Source organism: Odocoileus virginianus, chromosome 7 (genome assembly GCF_023699985.2).
Source record: "Odocoileus virginianus isolate 20LAN1187 ecotype Illinois chromosome 7, Ovbor_1.2, whole genome shotgun sequence".
Taxonomy (NCBI): Eukaryota; Metazoa; Chordata; class Mammalia; order Artiodactyla; family Cervidae; genus Odocoileus; species Odocoileus virginianus.
Window position 1 is genome coordinate 60,553,394 of NC_069680.1, and position 19,811 is coordinate 60,573,204.

The window sequence follows — 19,811 nt, forward strand, 5'->3', positions numbered from 1 at the left end:
TACCACAGCAGGCTGGAGTGGGGGCTAGAAGAGCAATTTGAGCCCCCTGAACAGTGGTCCTTGAGTCTCGGAGTGGCTCAGCGTTGCTTTGCAAGGCTGTTCCTCTGCCAGGACAGAAGGTGGAATGACTGCAGTTAGCTTCTCCCCCTGGAAATCATCTCCACCCCTGGAAACCACAGGAAGGAGGTTCTTAGGGCACTCTTAGGGAGACTGCCTGGGGTCAGGCCACCAGAGTCAGCTCTGTGTCCAAAAGACCATTTAAAAATCCTACCTCCAGGGACTTCCCTCTGGTCCAGCGATTGAGAATCTGCCTGCCAATGCAGGGGTCACGGATTCGATTGTTGGTCCTTGAAGATTGCACTAAGCCCATGTGCCCCAGCTGCTAAAGCCTGCACACCCTAGAGTCTGTGCTCTCCAACAAGAGAAGCCACTGCAATGAGAAGCCCGTGCACCACAACTAGAGAGTAGCTCCCACTTGCTGCAACTAGAGGAAGGTCCATGAGCAGCAACAAAGACCCAGTGCAGCCAAAAATAAGTTAATAAATAATTTTTTTTTAAAAAAACAGCTTAAATGTGAAAAAAAAATAGCCTACCTCTAATATTGTTTACTATGTGACCTTAAGCAAGTTACTTAACATCTCTGAACCTGTTTTTCTAATCTGTAAAGTGGGATGATCATTGCTAATGCTGAGGTTTTATGTGTTATAATGTTATAAATGTTGTAATGTGTATAGAACTCCCAGCATGGAGCTTGGTGCGTGGTAAGTGTTTGATGAATGGTTGCGCTTGGTAAGGCTTTGTTTCTAAGTTAACTGCTGCCGTGTTGGGGTGAGAGTCTCTGAGAGGGGCCCCTATGTAGCCAGTGAGCAGCACCGGGGCCTGCCCACCAGCAGTACGCAGGACCCATGGTTGAGCCAGTGAAGTGGTGAATGCGTTGTGTGCTGGTCCTGGGCCTGTGCCAACTTCATAGTCCAACTGAGCTTTGTCTCAAAGCCCCTTTGGCCATGAGGACGTGTGTAGATTCCACCCTCATTCCTTGGTGGAATCTGGCCATGAGTGACATGCCCTCCTGCCTGGGCCCTGGCAGAGTTGGGCCCAGCGTGAAGGAATGCCTGGAAACCAGTTGTCCCCACGTACAGTGCGTCCTTTGAAGCCTCGGCTGCTCTCCCCGTGTTGCTCTTAAGTGATGCCACATGTATGTTATGATGGGGGAGGGCTCTACAGTTATGTTATGATGGGGGGCGTTGGGCGGAGCCTCGGGTGGCTGGGCAAGGTTTCAGGGGCTCGGTGGTGACCCGCACTGTTATCTCCATCACTGCTGGACGGAATGGAGTCTCCCTTGGGCTCTGTTTTATCTGAGGCCAGTTCTGAATCTAAAGACCACAAATCCTCCCTTTGAGAGAGACCTTGGGGAAGTCATGCTCCAGGGCTGTGAGCCTGGAAGCAGCCCCACAGCCGGCCAGCATGCTCAGCGACTGATGAGCGTGATGACATCACGTGATGAGACTGATGACATCAGCGTGATGAGGTCCGGGTGGGGTTCACACCTTGAATGCTGCTGTCTCCTCTTCGTCGGGTTGCCTGGCTCTGCCTCCTGTGGGCAGCATTGTGCCCTGGGCCCATCTAGGTTCTTCCTTAGAAAGACAAGGGTGACAGGGGACTTTCTTGAAAACCTGTGACTCACTCTGTTATTTTAAGGTGAGCAGTGGGTCTGAGCCTGGTATGTGAAGTTCTTTTGAGTGTGCCTGTCTCCACTTAACATTCTTGGTGAAGATGAAAGGTTTGACCTCGAAGGCTGTGCCCTGGATGTTCCCATGCTCCTAATGTTTTCCTGTCCTCCCTCAATCCACAGTCCTGCTCTGTAGCCCCCTTCCCACCATCTAGGTCACTGGAACCTGGATGCTTGTGTGCCTGTAGCCAGAATTCTGGCTCCTTGGCTGGAGTTCGGGGCTACCAAACACCAGTACAGTTCATCTCCTCAAGGGCAGCCAGCCAGCCTGGGGCTTAAGGCTGCTGTTGCTGCCTTTTTTTAATTGGGAGAAAATCCATTTTAATGTATACAATTCAGTTTTTTTTAAAACTATATTCACAGTTTTGTGGGATCACCATTATTGTGAACACCATCACAATTATATCCCACATTAATGGGATCACCATCACCATTATCTAACCCTAGAACATTTCCATCACTCCCGTAAAAATACCACATACCGATGAATCAGCTGTCACTCCCATTTTCCCCTTCTCAGCTCCCTGGCAACCACTAATCTACCTTCCATCTCTAGAGCTTTGTCTCTTTTGGACATCCCCTACAGATGGAATCGTACAGTCTGTAGCCTTTTGTGACTGGCTTTCTGTCACTGAGTAAGTAAGGTCAATCCCTGCTGGTGCGTGTCTTAGTACTTCACTCCTTTTCATGGCAGAGTAATATTCCACCCCATAGAGAGACTACATTTTGTCTATCTGTTCATCTGTTGGTGGACATTTGGGTTGTTTTCACTTGGTGGCTGTTATGATAATGCTGCCGTGAACATTCATGTACAAATTTTCATGCAAACATATGTTTTCCATTGTTTTCAGTATATACGTAAGATGCTGTAAAGATGTAGGTCCTATGGTAATACCGTGTTTAACTTTTGGGGGAACTGCCAAACTGTTTTCCAAACAATTGCACCATTTTACATTTTCTTGAGGCTTCTTGGGTGGGCTCATTGAAAGTTTCTGGTGACTTGCTGCCCCCACCCTTTCTGCTTTGAGAATTCCCTATATGTGGCCTGAAGGATGAGAGACACATAGAAGAGGGTGTGAATGGATCATCTCCAAGGTCTGTGGCTGATGTCAGCAGGCCCTCCCCAGTGCCTCTCATGGTTTTTTGAGAGAGAAATCTGGGTGGGCCCTGTTAGGGTGTGATAATGGGGAGGGGCAGGCCTGGGTTTACTTTCCGGATGTTTGCCATGAACTTGCTGTGTGACCTGAGATGCGTCAGGTGACCTCTCTGAGCCTGTCTTTGACAGACCTGGCAAAGAGAGCTGTGAGGAGTTGAGTTCCCCTTTTCCTTTGCAGTGCTGAAACCTCCAGGCACTGCTCGTGTGTTGGGAGTGGCTATTATGATTCAGCTCACTCCGTGGAGAGAGCCTTTGACCTTCCTCCTCCCATCCTGGGGGTCTCTTCCCCTCTCCCCCAGGAATTTGTCTCTGGGCTGCTGCGCTCAGTGTTGGGCTCAGATAGCAGGGCCCCCAGGAGCTCTGGTGCAGTGTCACCTGCAAACAGAGAGGCACTGGCCTGAGGGGCAGTGAGGGCGGACACTGGCCCAAGCCCTGCTCACCAGCCTGCGCATTGCTCAGAGGGCCAGCTGCCCATTTCTGCTCTTTCCTCTAGGCACAGTGGCTATACGTTCCCCAACTCTTAAACATCTAGGGCATGGCAGATTCCTTTGCATGGCAGTGCCACTAACCAAAGGGAAAATAGAAACAGCTGAGCACTGTGATTTCCTTTTGCTCCACACTCAACCTTCAGTCCCTGGAGTACCCATGTGCATGGAGGCTTAGAAGCAGAACTTGGGTGCCCATCGAGTCATCCCGGAGGGCTACCACACTGTGGACTGTAGCTCCTTACCTGCACTCACAATGGGTCCTGCAGTTGCATCTCCCTCTTCCCGGAACCCTCTGGTCCCCATGCTGCAGCAGGTCTCCTGCTCTCTCTCTGGCCGGCCGGCTCAGGCTCAGGCTCAGGTGTGCCCTCCTCCAGAAGCCTCCCCCAGCTCCCCAATCCTGGTTTGGGTCTCGGTGTGGAAGCCTGCCCTAGTCAGCCCTACTGTCTGGTGCCTGATGGTCCTCTATTGTTACTACCCAGTTTCTTATCTGTCACCTGCACTAGGCGGGGGAGCTCAAGGACAGGGTCCTACCTTCATCACCCACCACCGTCCATCCTGCTAGTAAGTATGGGGCCCCTTCCGTAGCCGCACCTCTGGATATGTGCTGTGCTGTAGTGGTGGCATCTTTACAGCCTCAGCCCCATCTTGCAGGCAGAGGGGTTTTCAAATAACTGTGGATAAATGAATATTCTTAGAAATCAGTGCACAAGAATCAGAGCCTCAGGGTGGGATGGCAGGAAAGTCATTAAGACATTTGCAGCTTTTTTGAGAGACCCTTACCTCCTATCCTGCTTCCAAAGCTTCCCCTATGCTGTCCTCATGTACTCCTCACTCCACTGCCCCAACAAATGTTGCTCCAGTCCTTATTCGGGCTATGGTGTAAATGACAGATAACTGCTTGAGATGTTACCTTTCTAAATAGCCATATGTTTCAAAGCATGACCTTTTGATTCAGACAGACCTGGGCATGCTACTTTGAACCTTAGCTTGTTTACTTGTATAATGGAGTCAATAATCTGACAGAGTTGTCTTTAAGGATTGGATTGGATTCAATTAGGAGTCAGCCAACTAAGGTTCATGAGCTAAAGGAGGCCTACCACTTGTGTTTGTAAATGAAGTTTTATTGAAACCCAGAGACACTCATTTGTTTGTATATTGTCTGTAGCTGCTTTTATATTTCAGTAGTCAAATTGAAGAGCTGAGACGGATCAAATGAACCACAAACCCTAAAATGTTTACTATCTGATCCTTTACAGAAAAGGTTTGAAAGCTCCTAGATTATGTCATACAAGTTAATAAATGCTGGTTAAATAAATAACCTTAGCTAAAAGGTCAAAGCTGTGATGGGGAAATTTGGAGTTGCTGGCAATGACTGAGAGGGATTTGAGGGGCATGAGGCATCCTCCAGGGGTCCCTAAAATGCCCTCCATAGGCCATGGTAATATCACAAAACATTTTTTCCTGTATTATGATGTTTCTACGCACTGCCATCTTTGATTTTTACAGCAAGCATGTCTGGCAGGAGATCAAGGATTATTCCTTCCCATGTCACAGGAGGGGAGGGGAGCGCAGAGAGGTGGAGGGGCTTGGGCAGGGACGTGACAGGGAGATAGAACTGAGCGGGAACTGGAGCCCGGGCCAGTTCTCACCTCTCCGCTCCTCACTGCCTCAGAGATTTGCCACATCCTCACGTCAGGGGGAGGGCTTATACCCACCCACCCATTACCTGGCCTGGCACAAACCTTCATGCTGTCAGAGGCAGGGGTCGCTCAGCGGGTGGCATCATGGTGACAGTTCCTCACGTGGATTTGAACCTCCGTCTCTTCCCGTCCTGGTTCCAGCTTTTGGCCTGGGCGACCTTCCCAACCTGCTGGGCCTGGTGGGGGACCGGCTAGGAGAAGCAGAGCGGAAGCGGCGACACGCCACGCCGGGCAGCTATAGCATCGAGGTGCTGCTGGTGGTGGACGATTCGGTGGTGCGCTTCCACGGCAAGGAGCACGTGCAGAACTACGTCCTCACCCTCATGAATATCGTGAGTATGCCCAAGGCCCGGGGCTGGGTGCCGGGGCTGGGGTGGGGGCCACTGGCCCTGGTCTGATGGTTTGGTGGCGCTGGTTTTCCGGGTGGGCTCAGGGAAGTCACTGCCTGCTCCCGCATCCAGCTGAATGGTTTCCATGTTAAGATGAGCCTGAGCTGGCCTGGTGTCCATCCTGGGCCTTGGCCTGGTGTCAGCTGCATGTGACTGTGCTGAGGTACCTACAGGCAAACTGGAGCTTGTGGTCAGTGGTTTCTGGGCTTGGACATATTCAGAGCCTGGGTCAGGTGAGGCCAAGGGTCCCACTTGTCTTAGAGTTCAAGGGATTTCCCTGAGATTCATCATCTGGGGAAAATGCCCAATCCTAGGCTGGAGAGACTGGCCACTGGGCTGTCGATGTGGTAGCAGAGACCCCAGCCTCCCAGTGTGTGGCCCTGGGTGTTCACAGAGATCAGGCAGGCAGGGAAAATGAGGGTTCTGGGTAAATTTTGAGACAGGTGAAGCAGAGAGGCCATGCACTGTCCACAGTGAGTGGTTCCTGCTCAGTTGTTGCCAGAGGTGCTCATGCAGAGATGCAGGGCTCTTGTCATGGATAGGCCAGTTTTGTTTTGTTTTTTAAAGTCAGAAATGCAGATAGTTTTTTTTTTAACTTTTTATATGGAAAATTTAAATTGTGATATCTAAGTGAAACTCCTAATTTTTAAAATGCTAAAATAAAAATGCTGTGAATGCTGAATGAAACCTATCTACATGTCACATTTGGCTTCTGGGCTACAGATGGGCAGCTCTGATCTAAAGGTGCAGAGATGAGGGAGACCAGAAAGGAAGGGAGGGGGAAAACATCAGAGGTGGGCTCTGCACGGGTTCTCTTCTGACAAGAGGCCTTTGTCGGAAGTACATGTGGCTGTGGCTCTGGGAAGAGGGGACCAGTCTAGGTGCAAGTGGGGCCAACGGTGGACATTGATGATAATGTGACTTTCATGAGGGGAGTGATAACACATTTCTGGGAATGGACCATTTGATGAGCAGAAGTGTCAACCCCACGGTCATGCCAATCCTCCGGCAACATTTATAGCAAAATAAAATAGCATGATGCTGCGTGTGCTGTCTGCTGTCCATAATCCAGCCACATGGGAGGTGAGGTAGCTGCTGGGAGGGCACGCGGCCAGCCCCTTGTTAGCTGTGTGACCTCGGCAAGGGACCTGTATCCTTACGACTCTGTAACTTACAAATGATGCAAAACAAACTCGAACTAGACTAAGGAAAACAGGTCTAAACATATGGGCCAGGTTGTGGGAGAACAGGATGGAACAGTTTTAAGCGTAATTGGTACTAGAGGCCTACATGGACTCTTCAAGTCCTCTTCTTTGTCTGACATTCTAATTCTCTTGATCAACTTCTCAAAAAGACAGATTCTGCCTACGAGCATTATGAAGCTGACTTTTTTTCCTCCAATTTTTAAAAATTGTGGTTAATTTGCAATGTTGTGTTAATTTCTATTGTATGGCAAAGTGATTCAATTATACATATATATATACACACACACACATTATTTTTTAAATATTCTTTTCCATTATGGTTTATCATAGGATATTGAATATAGTTCTCTGTGCTCTACTGTAGGCCTCGTTGTTTGTCCATCCTGTATATGAACGCTTACATCTGTTACCCCTGACCTCCCACTCCATCTCGCCCTCAACTTTACCCTTTGGCAACCCCTAGTCTGTTCTCTATGTCTGTGATTCTCTTTCTGTTTCATAGATAGCTTTGTTTGTGTCATATTTTACATTCTACATATGAATCAGTATCATATTTTACATTCCATATATAAGTGATATCATACGATATTTGTCTTTCTCTTTCTTAGTATGGTAATCTCTAGTTGCATGTTGCTGCAAAGGCATTCTTTCTTTTTATGGCTGAGTAATATTCCATTCTACATATTTATCACATTATCTGTATCCCTTCATCTGTTGATGAATATTTAGTTTGTTTCCATGTCTTGGCTCTTGTGAATAGTGCTGCTATGAACATAGAGGTGTATGTATCTTTTTGAATTATATTGATAGTTTTGTCTGGATATAGGCCTAGGAGTGGGATTGCTGGATCACATGGTAATTCTGTTTTTAGTTTTCTGAGCGACCTCCCTACTGTTCTCCACAGTGGCTGCACCAACTTACACTCCTACCAACAGTGTAGAAGGGTTTCCTTTTCTCCATACCCTTCCCAGCATTTGTCATTTGCTGACTTTTTAATGATGTGTGAGGTAGTACCTCACTGTACTTTTGATTTGCTTTTCTCTAATAGTTAGCAATGTTGAGGATCTTTTCAGTGAGGCTGATTCTTACTGCTATAGCTCCCTGACCAGAGACAAAAGAAGTTTCCCCTTGAGTTCTCAGGCGAAAGTTCCTGGAGCAGGACTCTGAAATTTGAGTCACACGACCACTCTTTGGGCCAATCACTATATGTTGGAGGAGGAGACAGAGTTTCCCAAAGGACAAGAGGGACTGGACACAGGCATGGGCCCTGAAGAAATTGTTCTGAGCTCACCAGGCACCCCAATCGGTGTCTGTTATAATAATATTTAATCCCTGAAAGCCTCCATTTTTCATAATATTGTCTGCTCTTGGGTTGACTGTGTATAAAGTCTTTAGCACACCTGGGCACTCAGGGAGTATTCAAGCAGTGTGTGCCGCGTTCTTATAGCTGTATTGTCTTTGTGAGTGTGTGTAGTTCTTGGTCTAAGTCTCTGAAGGTGGAGTCCTTGAGGGTGAGAACTTTGACTTAGACTTTTTTTGAACCCCCAGAGCACACAGCATGGGTAATTAGTCCAACACCTGATAGGTGATCAGTAAATGTAGAAGTGAATGGTGTCTATGGGAGAAGCAGGGAGCCAGCATGGGAAAAGGGGGAAACAGTATACTTCTGTCTGCAATGCCACTGCTAAGAAAAGGGCAAGGGTAGAGATCAGCTCCAATTACAGGAGCCCCAGGGAGGGGAGGAGTGCCAGGAAGCCTGCCCCTTGCCACTTCTTTGTTTGAATACTAGTCCTGTTATCCCTGGGGACTGGGATTCGATCCCTGGATTCCCTGGAGAAGGAAATGGGTAGCTCTCCAGTATTCTCACCTGGAGAATCCCATGGACTGAGGAGCCTGGCAGCTACAGTTCATAGGGCTGCAAAAAGTTGGACATGACTGAGCGAATAACACTCTTACACACAGCCTGTGTGGTTTGCAAAGCAGAGAGCAAAGGCTACCACTTGTGCCATTTGAGAAAGAGAGGGAGGGTAACTATGTATATGAACACACCCACCTCACTGGAGCACTTGACCACCCACCCAGACTCTATAAATTGCTAGTCTGACCTAAGACCACACAGCTGAATACTAATCCCATTAGTCAGAGAGCCAAGTTGGCCCCTGGGGCCAGCAGGTGGAGAACAGGAGTTGGGGGGAGGGAGTGGGGAAGGGGCCAGGGGAGCGCTTAGGAAGCCCTCAGTGTTAGGACCCTCTGTCCTGGATCCTGAAGACCCCAGGAGTATGAATGGGCTGTATTCGCAGCCCCAGAGTTTGCTAAAAGATAATTTTCAGAAAAAAAGCAAAATCATGACTTTCATACAAAAATAAAAACAGGTGTCATGTCAAAGATTTTCAGTTCAGTTCAGTCACTCAGTCATGTCTGACTCTTTGTGACCCCATGGACTGCAGCACACCAGGCTTCCCTGTCCATTACCAGCTCCCAGAGCTTGCTCAAACCCATACCCATTGAGTCAGTGATGCCATTCAACCATCCCATCCTCTGTCATCCCCTTCTCCTCCCACCTTCAATCATTCCCAGCATCAGGATCTTTTCAAATGAGTCAGTTCTTTGCCAAAGTGTTGGTGGCCAAAGTATTGGAGTTTCAGCTTCAGCATCGGTCCTTCCAGTGAATATTCAGGACTGATTTCCTTTAGGATAGACTGATTGGATCTCCTTGCAGTTCAAGGGACTCTCAAGAGTCTTCTCCAACACCACAGTTCAAAAGCATCAATTCTTTGGCACTCAACTTTCTTTGCAGTCCAACTCTCACATCCATACATGACTACTGGAAAAACCATAGCTTTGAGTAGATGGACTTTTGTCGGCAAAGTAATGTCTCTGCTTTTTAATATGCTGTCTAGGCTTGTCATAGCTTTTCTTCCAAGGAGCAAACATCTTTTAATTTCAGGGCTGCAGTCACCATCTGCAGTGATTTTTGGAGCCCCCCAAAATAAAGTCTGTCACTGTTTCCATTATTTCCCCATCTATTTGCCATGAAGTGATGGGACCAGATGCCATGATCTTCGTTTCTGAATGTTGAGTTTTAAGCTAACTTTTTCACTCTCCTTCACTTTCATCAAGAGTCTCTTTAGTTCTTCTTCACTTTCTGCCATAAGGGTGGTGTCATCTGCATATCTGAGGTTATTGATATTTATCTCAACAATCTCGATTCCAGCTTGTGCTTCATCTAGCCTGGCATTTTGCATGGTGTACTCTGCATAGAAGTTAAAGAAGCAGGGTGACAATATACAGCCTTGAGGTACTCCTTTCCCAATTTGGAAGGAGATCCAACCAGTCAATCCTAAGGGAAATCAGTTCTGAATATTCATTGGAAGGACTGATGCTGAAGCTGAAACTCCAATACTTTGGCCAACAACACTTTGGCAAAGAACTGACTCATTTGAAAAGACCCTAATGCTGGGAAAGATTGAAGGCGGGAGGAGAAGGGGACAGCAGAGGATGATATGGTTGGATGGCATCACTGACTCAATGAACATGAGTTTGAGCAAGGTCCGGGAGTTGGTGTTGAACAGGGCAGCCTGGTGTGCTGCAGTCCATGGGGTTGCAAAGAGTCAGACCCAACTGAGCGACTGAACTGAACTGATGCTTAACTTAATAAAGGAAAGAGAGGGGAGAAGAGGCTCCATGGGAAGGGCAGATAGGTTTCTTTAGGAAAGACAAGTGGACTTTAGGAGAACAAGTAGGAAATAAGAAAGTTTATGATGATACATGTTTATTCAGGTGTAAGTGGTCTTTTTTTGTTTTAATGGCCATGAAATTCCCCTGGAGAGAGGATTTATAGTAGCTCATTTTCTCGGGAGTTACTGCTTTGTCAAAGGAGGGAATTTCTTTATACATATATATATATAAAATTTATTTTTTTATTGAAGAATAATTGCTTTACAGAGTTTTGTTGTTTTGTGTCAAACCTCATCATGAATTAGCCATAGTTATACATATATCCCCTCCCTTTTGAAACTCCCTCCCATCTCCCTCCCGGGAATTTCTGAGATGCTTTATTTCTGCATCTGTTGAATCTCAAGTGTCTTCAGCTTAAAATAATATTTATACCAACTCTGAGTTCTGAGTGGGTCCCCACCCAGGCCAGGAGTGGGACCCTGGGAATGACCCCGGGAAGTGAGTGATTGGATGTGTGTGTGTCCTGGAGGGACCATGGCCAGTTCGTGAGGTCCCTGCTTGGGTGGAAACTCACATGTTGTAGGTTCTGTGCCACTGTGTGCCCTTGGGAAGGTCCCCACCAGACACACGGGCACTGGAGACCCTGCAGGGGGGCCTGCCATGGAGCCTCTTCCCATGGTCTCGGTTCTGTGTCTCCTTAGAGGTTCTGGAGTGCTGTTGGAGGCTGGTTCCTTGCTCACTGCTGCCTTGCCCTTGTGGGTATGGGAACAGAGGGGTGCAGCTTCCCACAGGGGCTCCTTCCTCTCGGGAGAGAGGCTTAAGGCACTGAGATGGACCTCGCCTAAGGAGCTGCTGCCTTGCAGACCTTCAGCTGCCACAGGGGGAAAGCAAAGTTTGGGGTTCTGACTTTCCTGGGGGACAGCAGCCAGCCAGCCAGAATCCCACCTGTGACCATGAGTGAAGGGGCCCAGACAACCTCTCCCTCCCAGAAGACCAGCAGCTCATCCTGTCCATTGTGTGGAAACCTGTATTTGGCTGGAATCCTCGAAGTCCCGCTTCCTTTGTAGGATTTCATGAAGCCGGGAAAAGAGGGGTGTCCCTTTGCTCTTCCCTCACAGCACCTGTCTGCCTGTGACCATTTCTGATCCTGGTTTCCAGGGCCAGGGCTGGCCTGGTGGGATCAGAGAGAAGAGATCTGGTTCTCAGGGTGGATGGTGCTAACCCAGGGAGGAGGGGCAGAGCCCTTTGTGGAACTCAGAATGATCTGATCAGGCCCCAGTCACTGCGGCTCTCAGGGGCTTCTTGCCTCTCACTTTTCTTTTGCGTCAACCTGGGGATGTACCATAAATATTCATAGAGCTTCAGATGTTGGGCAACGACTCCTTCTCAGCCCTCCCTCACCTGCTGCTGTGCCCTGGATGGACTTGGCTTTCCCTGTGCCTCGGTTTAGCCATCCGTGTAGAGGATGTTTCCTTAAGGCTTCTTAAATCTCAGGGCAAGGGATCATGTTTTAAAAAATTTTATTAGAATATAGTTGATTTGCAGTGTTGTGTTAGTTTCAGGTGTCCAGCATAGTGTTCAGTTATTTGTTGTTGTTTAGTCACTGAGTTGTGTCCGACTCTTTTGTGACCCCATGGATTGTAGTCTGCCAGGCTCCTCGGTCCATGGGATTTCTCAGGCAAGAGTCCTGGAGTGGGCTGCCATTTCCTTCTCCGGGGGGTCTTCCTGACCCAAGGATCAAACCCTTGTCTCCTGTGTTGGCAGGAGCCAACTTGGGAAGCTCCCAATATATTCACTCTTTTTCAGGTTCTTTTCCTATATAGATTATTATAGAATATTGAGTAGAGTTCCATGTGCTATACAGTAGGTCCTTGTTGATTATCTATTTTATTTGATAGTAAAGTATGTTTGTTTAATTCCAAGTTCCTAATTTATCCCTCCCTAGCACTGATGTTTCCCCTTTGGTAACTGTAAATTTGTTTTCAAAATCTGTGAGTCTGTTCCTATTTTGTAAGTAAGTTCATGTATATCATTTTTTAATTAGATTTGACATATGAGTGATATCATGTGATATTTTCTCTATATTTTCTTTTTCTGTCTGACCTCATATGATAATCCCTAGGTCCATCCATGTTGCTGCAAATAGCACTATTTCATTCTTTTTTGTGACTGAGTCATATTCCATTGTGTATATTTACCACATCTTTATCCATTTCTCTGTTGATGGATATCTAGGTTGCTTCCATGTCTTGGCTGTTGTAGATAGTGTTGCAATGAACATTGAGGTGCGTGTATCTTTTTTTTTTTTTGCCATTTATTTTTATTAGTTGGAGGCTAATTACTTTACAATAGTGTAGTGGTTTTTGCCATACATTGACATGAATCAGCCATGGATTGCATGTATCTTTTTGAATTATGGTTTTCTTTGGATATACACCCAAGAGTGGGATGGCTGGGTCATATGATAGTTCTATTTTTAGTTTTTTTATGGAACCTCCATACTGTTCTCCATAGTGGTTATATAAAATTACATTCCTACCCTCTCCAGTATTTATTGTTTATAGACTTTTTGATAATGGCCATTCTGACCTGTGTGAGGTGATAACACCTTGTAGTTTTGATTTGTATTTCTCTGATAATTAGTGATGATGTGACATCTTTTCATGTGCTTTTTTGGCGATCTTTATGTCTTCTTTGGAGAAATATCTATTTATATATTTTGGCTATACCACGGGGTTTGTGGGATCTTAGTTCTCCACCCAGGGAGGGAACCCTTGTCCCATTAGTGGAAGCATGTAGTCCTAACTACTGAACCACCAGGGAATTCCTTTTTTGTTGTTGTTTAGTCACTTGGTCATGTCTGACTCTTTGTGACCCCATGGACTGCAGCACGCCAGGTTTCCCTATCCTACCATCTCCCATAGTTTGCTCAGACTCATGTCTATTGAGTCAGTGATGCCATTCATCCGTCTTGTCCTCTGTTGTCCCTTCCTCCTCCTGTCTTCAGTCTTTGCCAGTGTCAGGATCTTTTCCAATCAGCTCTTCCCATCAGGTGGCCCAAGTATTGGAGCTTTGGCTTCAGCATCGGCCCTTCCAATGAGTATTCAGGGTTGATTTCCTTTAGGATTGACTGGCTTGATGTCCTTGCAGTCCAAGGGACTCTCAAGAGTCTTCTCCAACACCATCATTCAGAAGCATCTATTCTTCGGTGCTCAGCCTTCTTTATGGTCCAACTCTCACATCTGTACATGACTCCTGGAAAAATCATAGCTTTGACTATGTGGATCTTTGTCAACAAAGTGATGTCTCTGCTTTTCCTGAGAGATGTCTATTTAGATCTTCTGCCCATTAGAGCTGCCCACATATAGCTGCATGTGCTGCTTGTGTATTTTGGAGATTAATCTCTTGTCAGTTGCCATGTTTGCAAATATTTTCTCCCATTCTGTGTGTTGTCTTTTCACTTTGTTTATGTTTTCCTTTGCTGTGCAAAAGCTTTTAAATTTAATTAGATCCCATTTGTTTATTTTTACTTTCATTTTGATAGAAGGTGGATCAAAAAAGATACTGATGTGATTTATGTCAAAGAGTGTTTTCCCCATGTTTTCCACTTAAGAGTTTTATAGTGTCTGGCCTTACATTTAGGTCTTTGATCCATTTTGAATTTATATGTATGGTGTTAGAGAATGTTCTAATTTTATTCTTTTACATGTAGCTGTCTGGTTTTCCTAGCACTGCTTATTGGATAGACTGTCTTTTCTCCATTGTGTATTCTTGCCTTCTTAATTGACCACAAATGCGTGGGTTTTCTAGCCTGTTTCATTGGTCTATATTTCTCTTTTTGTGCCAGTACCATACTGTTTTGATTACTGTAGCTTTATAGTATAGCCTGAAGTCAAGGAGCCTGATTTCTTCCAGCTCTGTTTTTCTTTCTTAAGATTTGTTGACCAAGGGAACCACTTGAAATGTAAGGGGCAGTTTTCAGCATTTAGTGAGTATCTACATAGTGTGTAGACAGTACACACATAATGTGTACATAGTATTACATATAGGCTCCTGTTCTAGGGGACCTTTGAGGGCAGTGCAGAAGGAGATGGCGTCCCTGTGGACTTCTAGAAACAGGAAGGCTTTCTGGAGGCATTTGGTGCTGAGCCAGCCTTGGCAGGGAAGGTCTGGTAAGGTAAAGAGTGTACAGGCCAAGAAAGGTGACAGCAGTGTGAAGGGGAGGTGGCAAATGCCTGCAGAGAACTCTTGGGAGGGTAGCTATGGCAGGATGGTCCATCAGGCAGTAGCATGGACTCTCAGATGGAGAGAATGCATGAAGAATAGTGCCTGATGGTGGCACACAGGTGGATATATGACAGGGGCAGATGGATGCCAGAGGCCAGCTGAGGCTGTGATGGGGCAGCAGAAAGAACCAGGACTCCAGAACTCCAGGACTCCAAGCTATTGTGAGTATCTCAAATATCACAGTGTCATTCCTGTTCCTATCACATGTCAGATGCAGGACTGAGGACTTGACGGGCAGGCTCCTTGAATCCTCACTGATGCCTTATGCAAGTGATGTTCTGCAAATCTCAGAAGCCAAGTGACAAATGGCAACGCTGGGATTCAGACTCTTCACTGTCTGATTCCAAAGTTAGCTCTTTCATTCCACTGCTGCTGAGGCAGGACTTGAGGTGGGAGGGTTGCTGGGCTTCCAGCCCTGGAGGTGGGAAGCACACTGCCCCTTTGCCGAAGGAGCCACTTCCTGAGATGGGTCTCCCTGGCAGGGTCAAGATCATGAGCTTCACCGTGAGACATTCTTGATCTTGACTTTGGCCGGACTGGCTGGTGCCGTCAGGTACCCTCCCATTGCCTGGGGTGATGCACCGAATCCTCTCTGGGATGAAGAATCATGTGGGTATGAGTTTCAGAGATCCTCCTCAGGCCTGGAGCCAGAGCAGAGGGAAGTGAGAAGGCAGAGAGGCCCTTTCATCAGTCCTCCCCAAGCCAGTCTGTGGCCGGGCCCCTCTTGGCATCCCCCCTATCTGAGTGGTAGGCCCTCTGCCCACCTCGATCCTTACCTGCCCCACTCAGATGATACTACAAAGAAGCGGAGCACCAAGGCCTCTCAGATGCCCTACTTGGAGAAGCTTGGTGCCTCTTCTAGATCTTGGAGGTTCGGCTGTCAGACCTAGACCTTGGTGCCTCACCCGGGAGCACGGCTTTCTGTTGTCACTAACTATGTTAGATATTCATCGTACCAGGTGGTTCAGAACAGCACAAAGACCTCTTTCCTGCCAACAGAGTGTTGCTCTGCCAGACCTCTTCCCTTCAGGGATATGTGAGCAGCTCAAGCTCCCTGCTCACTGGGAGGACGCAAATCCCCTTCCTCCCTCGCTTTATGTCCTTCCTCTTCTTTTGTCTCTCCCTAAGGAGCTTTCCCAGTGTTTGGATGGCACTCAGAGACCACTCCCCCGAAAAAGCAAAAATTCATTCACTTTAAGGTAGTGGTTCTTGACTGGAGGCAATTTTGCTCCCCAGGGGACACTTGGGAGGGTTTGGAGAAATGTTTTGGGTGTCACAGCTGAAGCAGGTGGGGTGTTCCTGGCATCTAATGGGAGGGGTTTGGGGATGCTGCCAAATACCCTCCAGTGCACAAGATGCCCCACAGCAGAGAACCATCAGCATCAGAGTGACCTTAGTGACCACGTGTGAACCGCCCCCCCCAACCCTGCCCTACAGTATAAATCCAGAGTTCCCTGGTGGTCCAGTGGTTAGGAATTACGCTTTCACTGCCGAGGACCTGGGTTCGATCTCTGGTCAGGGAGTTAAGATCCCATAAGCCACATGATGCAAGCAAAAAAACAGGGGGGTGGGGTGGGGCGCGGATTATGATCTCCAGTTGCCCCATAGAAGAAGTCCACTGGGTAGAGAACAGTGCTCCCCACAGGCCCAGTGCTGTAACTTCTGGCAGGCACTCCTGGTAGGAGAGACGTAATGAAGAGGACTGCTCCTGTGTGAAGAGAGCCTGACAGCTCACCAAGGGCTCTTGTGTCCAGCTTCTCCTTTGCAGGTATGGGACACTCTGGAGGCCAGACTCCTGAAATCCTGATTCTGGGGTGATCTCCTAGGCTGCTTGTCAGCCCCCAAAGTGGGAGGTAGCCATTTAAAACTAAATAGCAGACGCTGTTGGTTGAGCCCATGCTGTATACCAGGCACTGTTCTAAACACTTGACTTCTGCCCCACCCTCTGTCCTCAGGTCTCCACACACTCAGAGTGTGGGTCTTTCCAGGCCCCCTCACGGCCCCTCTTCACTCACAGGCAGTCCAACCAGGGCCATAATGGCCCCTGCATTTTGGAGTGTCATGGGAGAGAAATGCTGAGTATTGTGGACTCGTAACAGGGACTCTGTTGGGCTGGGAGGCCAGGCCCTAGGCACTCTGAAATCAGCCTGCACAAACAGCCGAGGCATGAAGTGGCCTGAATGGCTGGGTCCAGGAGGTGCTGGGGACAGTAGCACCCGAAGAGGTGTGCTGGTTAGAAGGTAGCTTAAAGCGCAGGCTTGTAGTCCACACCAGCCTGTGATCATGAACTTATGGGGTGGGGATAGAGAAGCTGAGAAAGGAACAGGAGATTGAGCACCCTCTTCCCACCTCCCAGAGAGCAGCCTCACCTCTAAGATCTCACTGGTGACCTCGAAGGCAGGGCCTGCCAATGTGGCATATGAGTCAGTGTGACTCCCTAGTGAAGTCTTAGTGCTAGCCCAGGGCACAGCAGGGCCCAGCTCTGGCTCCTGAGTGAGTCAGTGTCTGAGGGCTGGGGGAGAACAGGGACCTCAGGCTGCGGGCAGCAGTGTATCACTGGCACACATACACGTGTATGCATACAAGCACATGTACAGTACAAGTGTTTACACATGTGCATATACATGTGCCCACATCTATGTGTGTGACACAAATGCATGCACATGTGCACACACAGATGAGTTTAGACATCTGTGTAAATACATGCCTATTACCATTTTGATGAAATCAAACACCCCATCAATTGTCAGATGCTCTGTTATTTTATGAACTTGAGGAAGAGGAAAAATACTACTAATTAAATTCCAATATAATGCTTTCTTTGGTTTCCCAGGTGGCTCAGATAGTAAAGAATCTGCCTGCAATGCAGAAGACTTGGGTTTGATCCCTGGCTTGGGAAGATCCCCTGGAGAAGGGCATGGAAACCTACTCCAGTATTATTGTCTGGAGATTTCCATGGACAGAGGAGCCTGGTGGGCTACAGTCCATGGGGTCGCAAAGTCGGACACGACTGAGCAACTAACACACCACACACAGACACGATGCTTTCTTATCACTTAGCATTTGTATTTGTACTTATTGTAAGAGCTCTTTATTTAGCCTTGTTTAGGCTTAGATTTTGATCATATATTACTCATTGTTTTATAATTTGAGTATTTATCTGGCTGTACTGAGTCCTCATTGTGGCACTGAGACCGTCTATCTTCATATGGCACATGGAATCTTGTGGTATAAACTACGGGAACTCTTAGTTGCAGCAGGTGGGATCTACTTCCCTGACCAGAGATTGAACCCGACCCCCTGTATTGGGATCATGGAGTCTTAGCCACTGGACCACCAGGGAAGTCCCCTTGATCATACATTACTCTTGTACATACATAGATGTGACAATATGGGGAAGTAAAGTATTCCCATAGTTTCCTCACATTTAGAGTATTACTTGTCTAAGTCACTTTCAGTGTAGGGTCATCAAAATCTGTGCTTTTCAGCACAGTATTGTCCCCTGTGCCATCAGGACCACAAGTGATGAGGGAGAAGCACTCCACTCTTCCTCTGAAATGTCATCCAAGGTACCAACACCCATTCTTCAAGCTTCCACATGGTGTTTTCTTTTTTAATTTAAATTATTTATTTTAATTAGAAGCTAATTACTTTACAATATTGTAGTGGCTTTTGCCATACATTTACACGAATCAGTCATGGGTGTACATGTGTCCCCCAGCCTGAACCCCCCTTCCACCTCCCTCCCCATCCCATCCCTCAGGGTCGACTCAGTGCACCAGCCCTGAGCACCCTGTCTCATGCATCGAACCTGGACTGGCAATCTCTATCACATATGGTAATATACATGTTTCAATGCTATTCTCTCAAATCATCCCACCCTCACCTTCTCCCACAGAGTCCCAAAGTCTGTTCTTTATCTCTGTATCTCTTCTGCTGTCTTGCATATAAGGTAATCATTACCATCTTTCTAAATTCCATATATATGCGTTAATATACTGTATTGGTGTTTTTCTTTCTGATTTACTTCACTCTGTATAATAGGTTCCAGTTTCATCCACCTCATTAGAACTGATTCAAATGTGTTCTTTTTAATAGCTGAGTAATATTCCATTGTGTATATATACCACAGCTTTCTTACCATTCATCTGCTGATGGACATCTAGGTTGCTTCCATATCCTAGCTACTGTAAACAGTGCTATGATGAACATTGGGGTACACGTGTCTCTTTCAATTCTGGTTTCCTTGGTGTGTATGCTCAGCAGTAGGATTGCTGGGTCATATGGCAGTTTGATTTCCAGTTTTTTAAGGAATCTTCACACTGTTCTCCATAGTGGCTGTACTAGTTTGCATCCCCACTAACAGTGTAAGAGGGTTCTCTTTTTTCTGCATCCTCTCTAGCATTTATTGTTTGTAGACTTTTTGATAGTAGCCATTCTGACCGGTGTGAGATGGTACCTCATTGTGGTTTTGATTTGCATTTCTCTGGTAATGAGTGATGTTGAGCATCTTTTCATGTGTTTGTTAGCCATCTGTATGTCATCTCTGGGGAAAGCTCTGTTTAGTTCTTTGGCCCATTTTTTTGATTGGATCATTTATTTTTCTGGTATTGAGCTGCAGGAATTGCTTGTATATTTTTGAGATTAATTCTTTGTCAGTTCGTTTGCTATTATTTTCTCCCATCCTGAAGGCTGTCTTTTCACCTTGCTTATAGTTTCCTTCATTGTGCAAAAGCTTTTAAGTTTAATTAGGTCTCATTTGTTTATTTTTGGTTTTATTTCCATTTCTCTGGGAGGTGGGTCATAGAGGATCCTGCTGTGATTTATATCAGAGAGTGTTCACCCAATTTTTCCTCTAGGAGTTTTATAGTTTCTGGTCTTATATTTAGATATTTAATCCATGTAGAGTTTATTTTTGTGTATGGTGTTAGAAAGTGTTCTAGTTTCATTCTTTTATAAGTGGTTGACCAGTTTTCCCGGCACCATTTGTTAAAGAGATCATCTTTTCTCCATTGTGTATTATTGCCTCTTTTGTCAAAGATAAGGTATCTATAGGTGTGTGGATTTATCTGGCTTCCCAGGTGAATTCTACCAAAAACTTAGAGAAGAGCTAACACCTATCCTCCTCAAATTTTCTCCTCTTCCAGAAAATTACAGAGGAAGGTAAACTGCCAAATTC

The 19,811-nt window shown here is 46.7% G+C and overlaps 1 protein-coding gene across 2 annotated transcripts in view; it reads left to right on the forward strand.

The window, feature by feature from the left end:
* Nucleotides 1-19,811, forward strand: part of ADAMTS14 (ADAM metallopeptidase with thrombospondin type 1 motif 14) — a 94,034-nt gene that overhangs the window by 26,935 nt on the left and 47,288 nt on the right. For both annotated transcript variants that reach the window (XM_070470771.1, XM_070470772.1), the window contains exon 4: nucleotides 5,215-5,405. In XM_070470771.1, coding sequence (XP_070326872.1) covers nucleotides 5,215-5,405 — 191 coding nt within the window. The remainder of the gene's footprint in view (nucleotides 1-5,214; nucleotides 5,406-19,811) is intronic.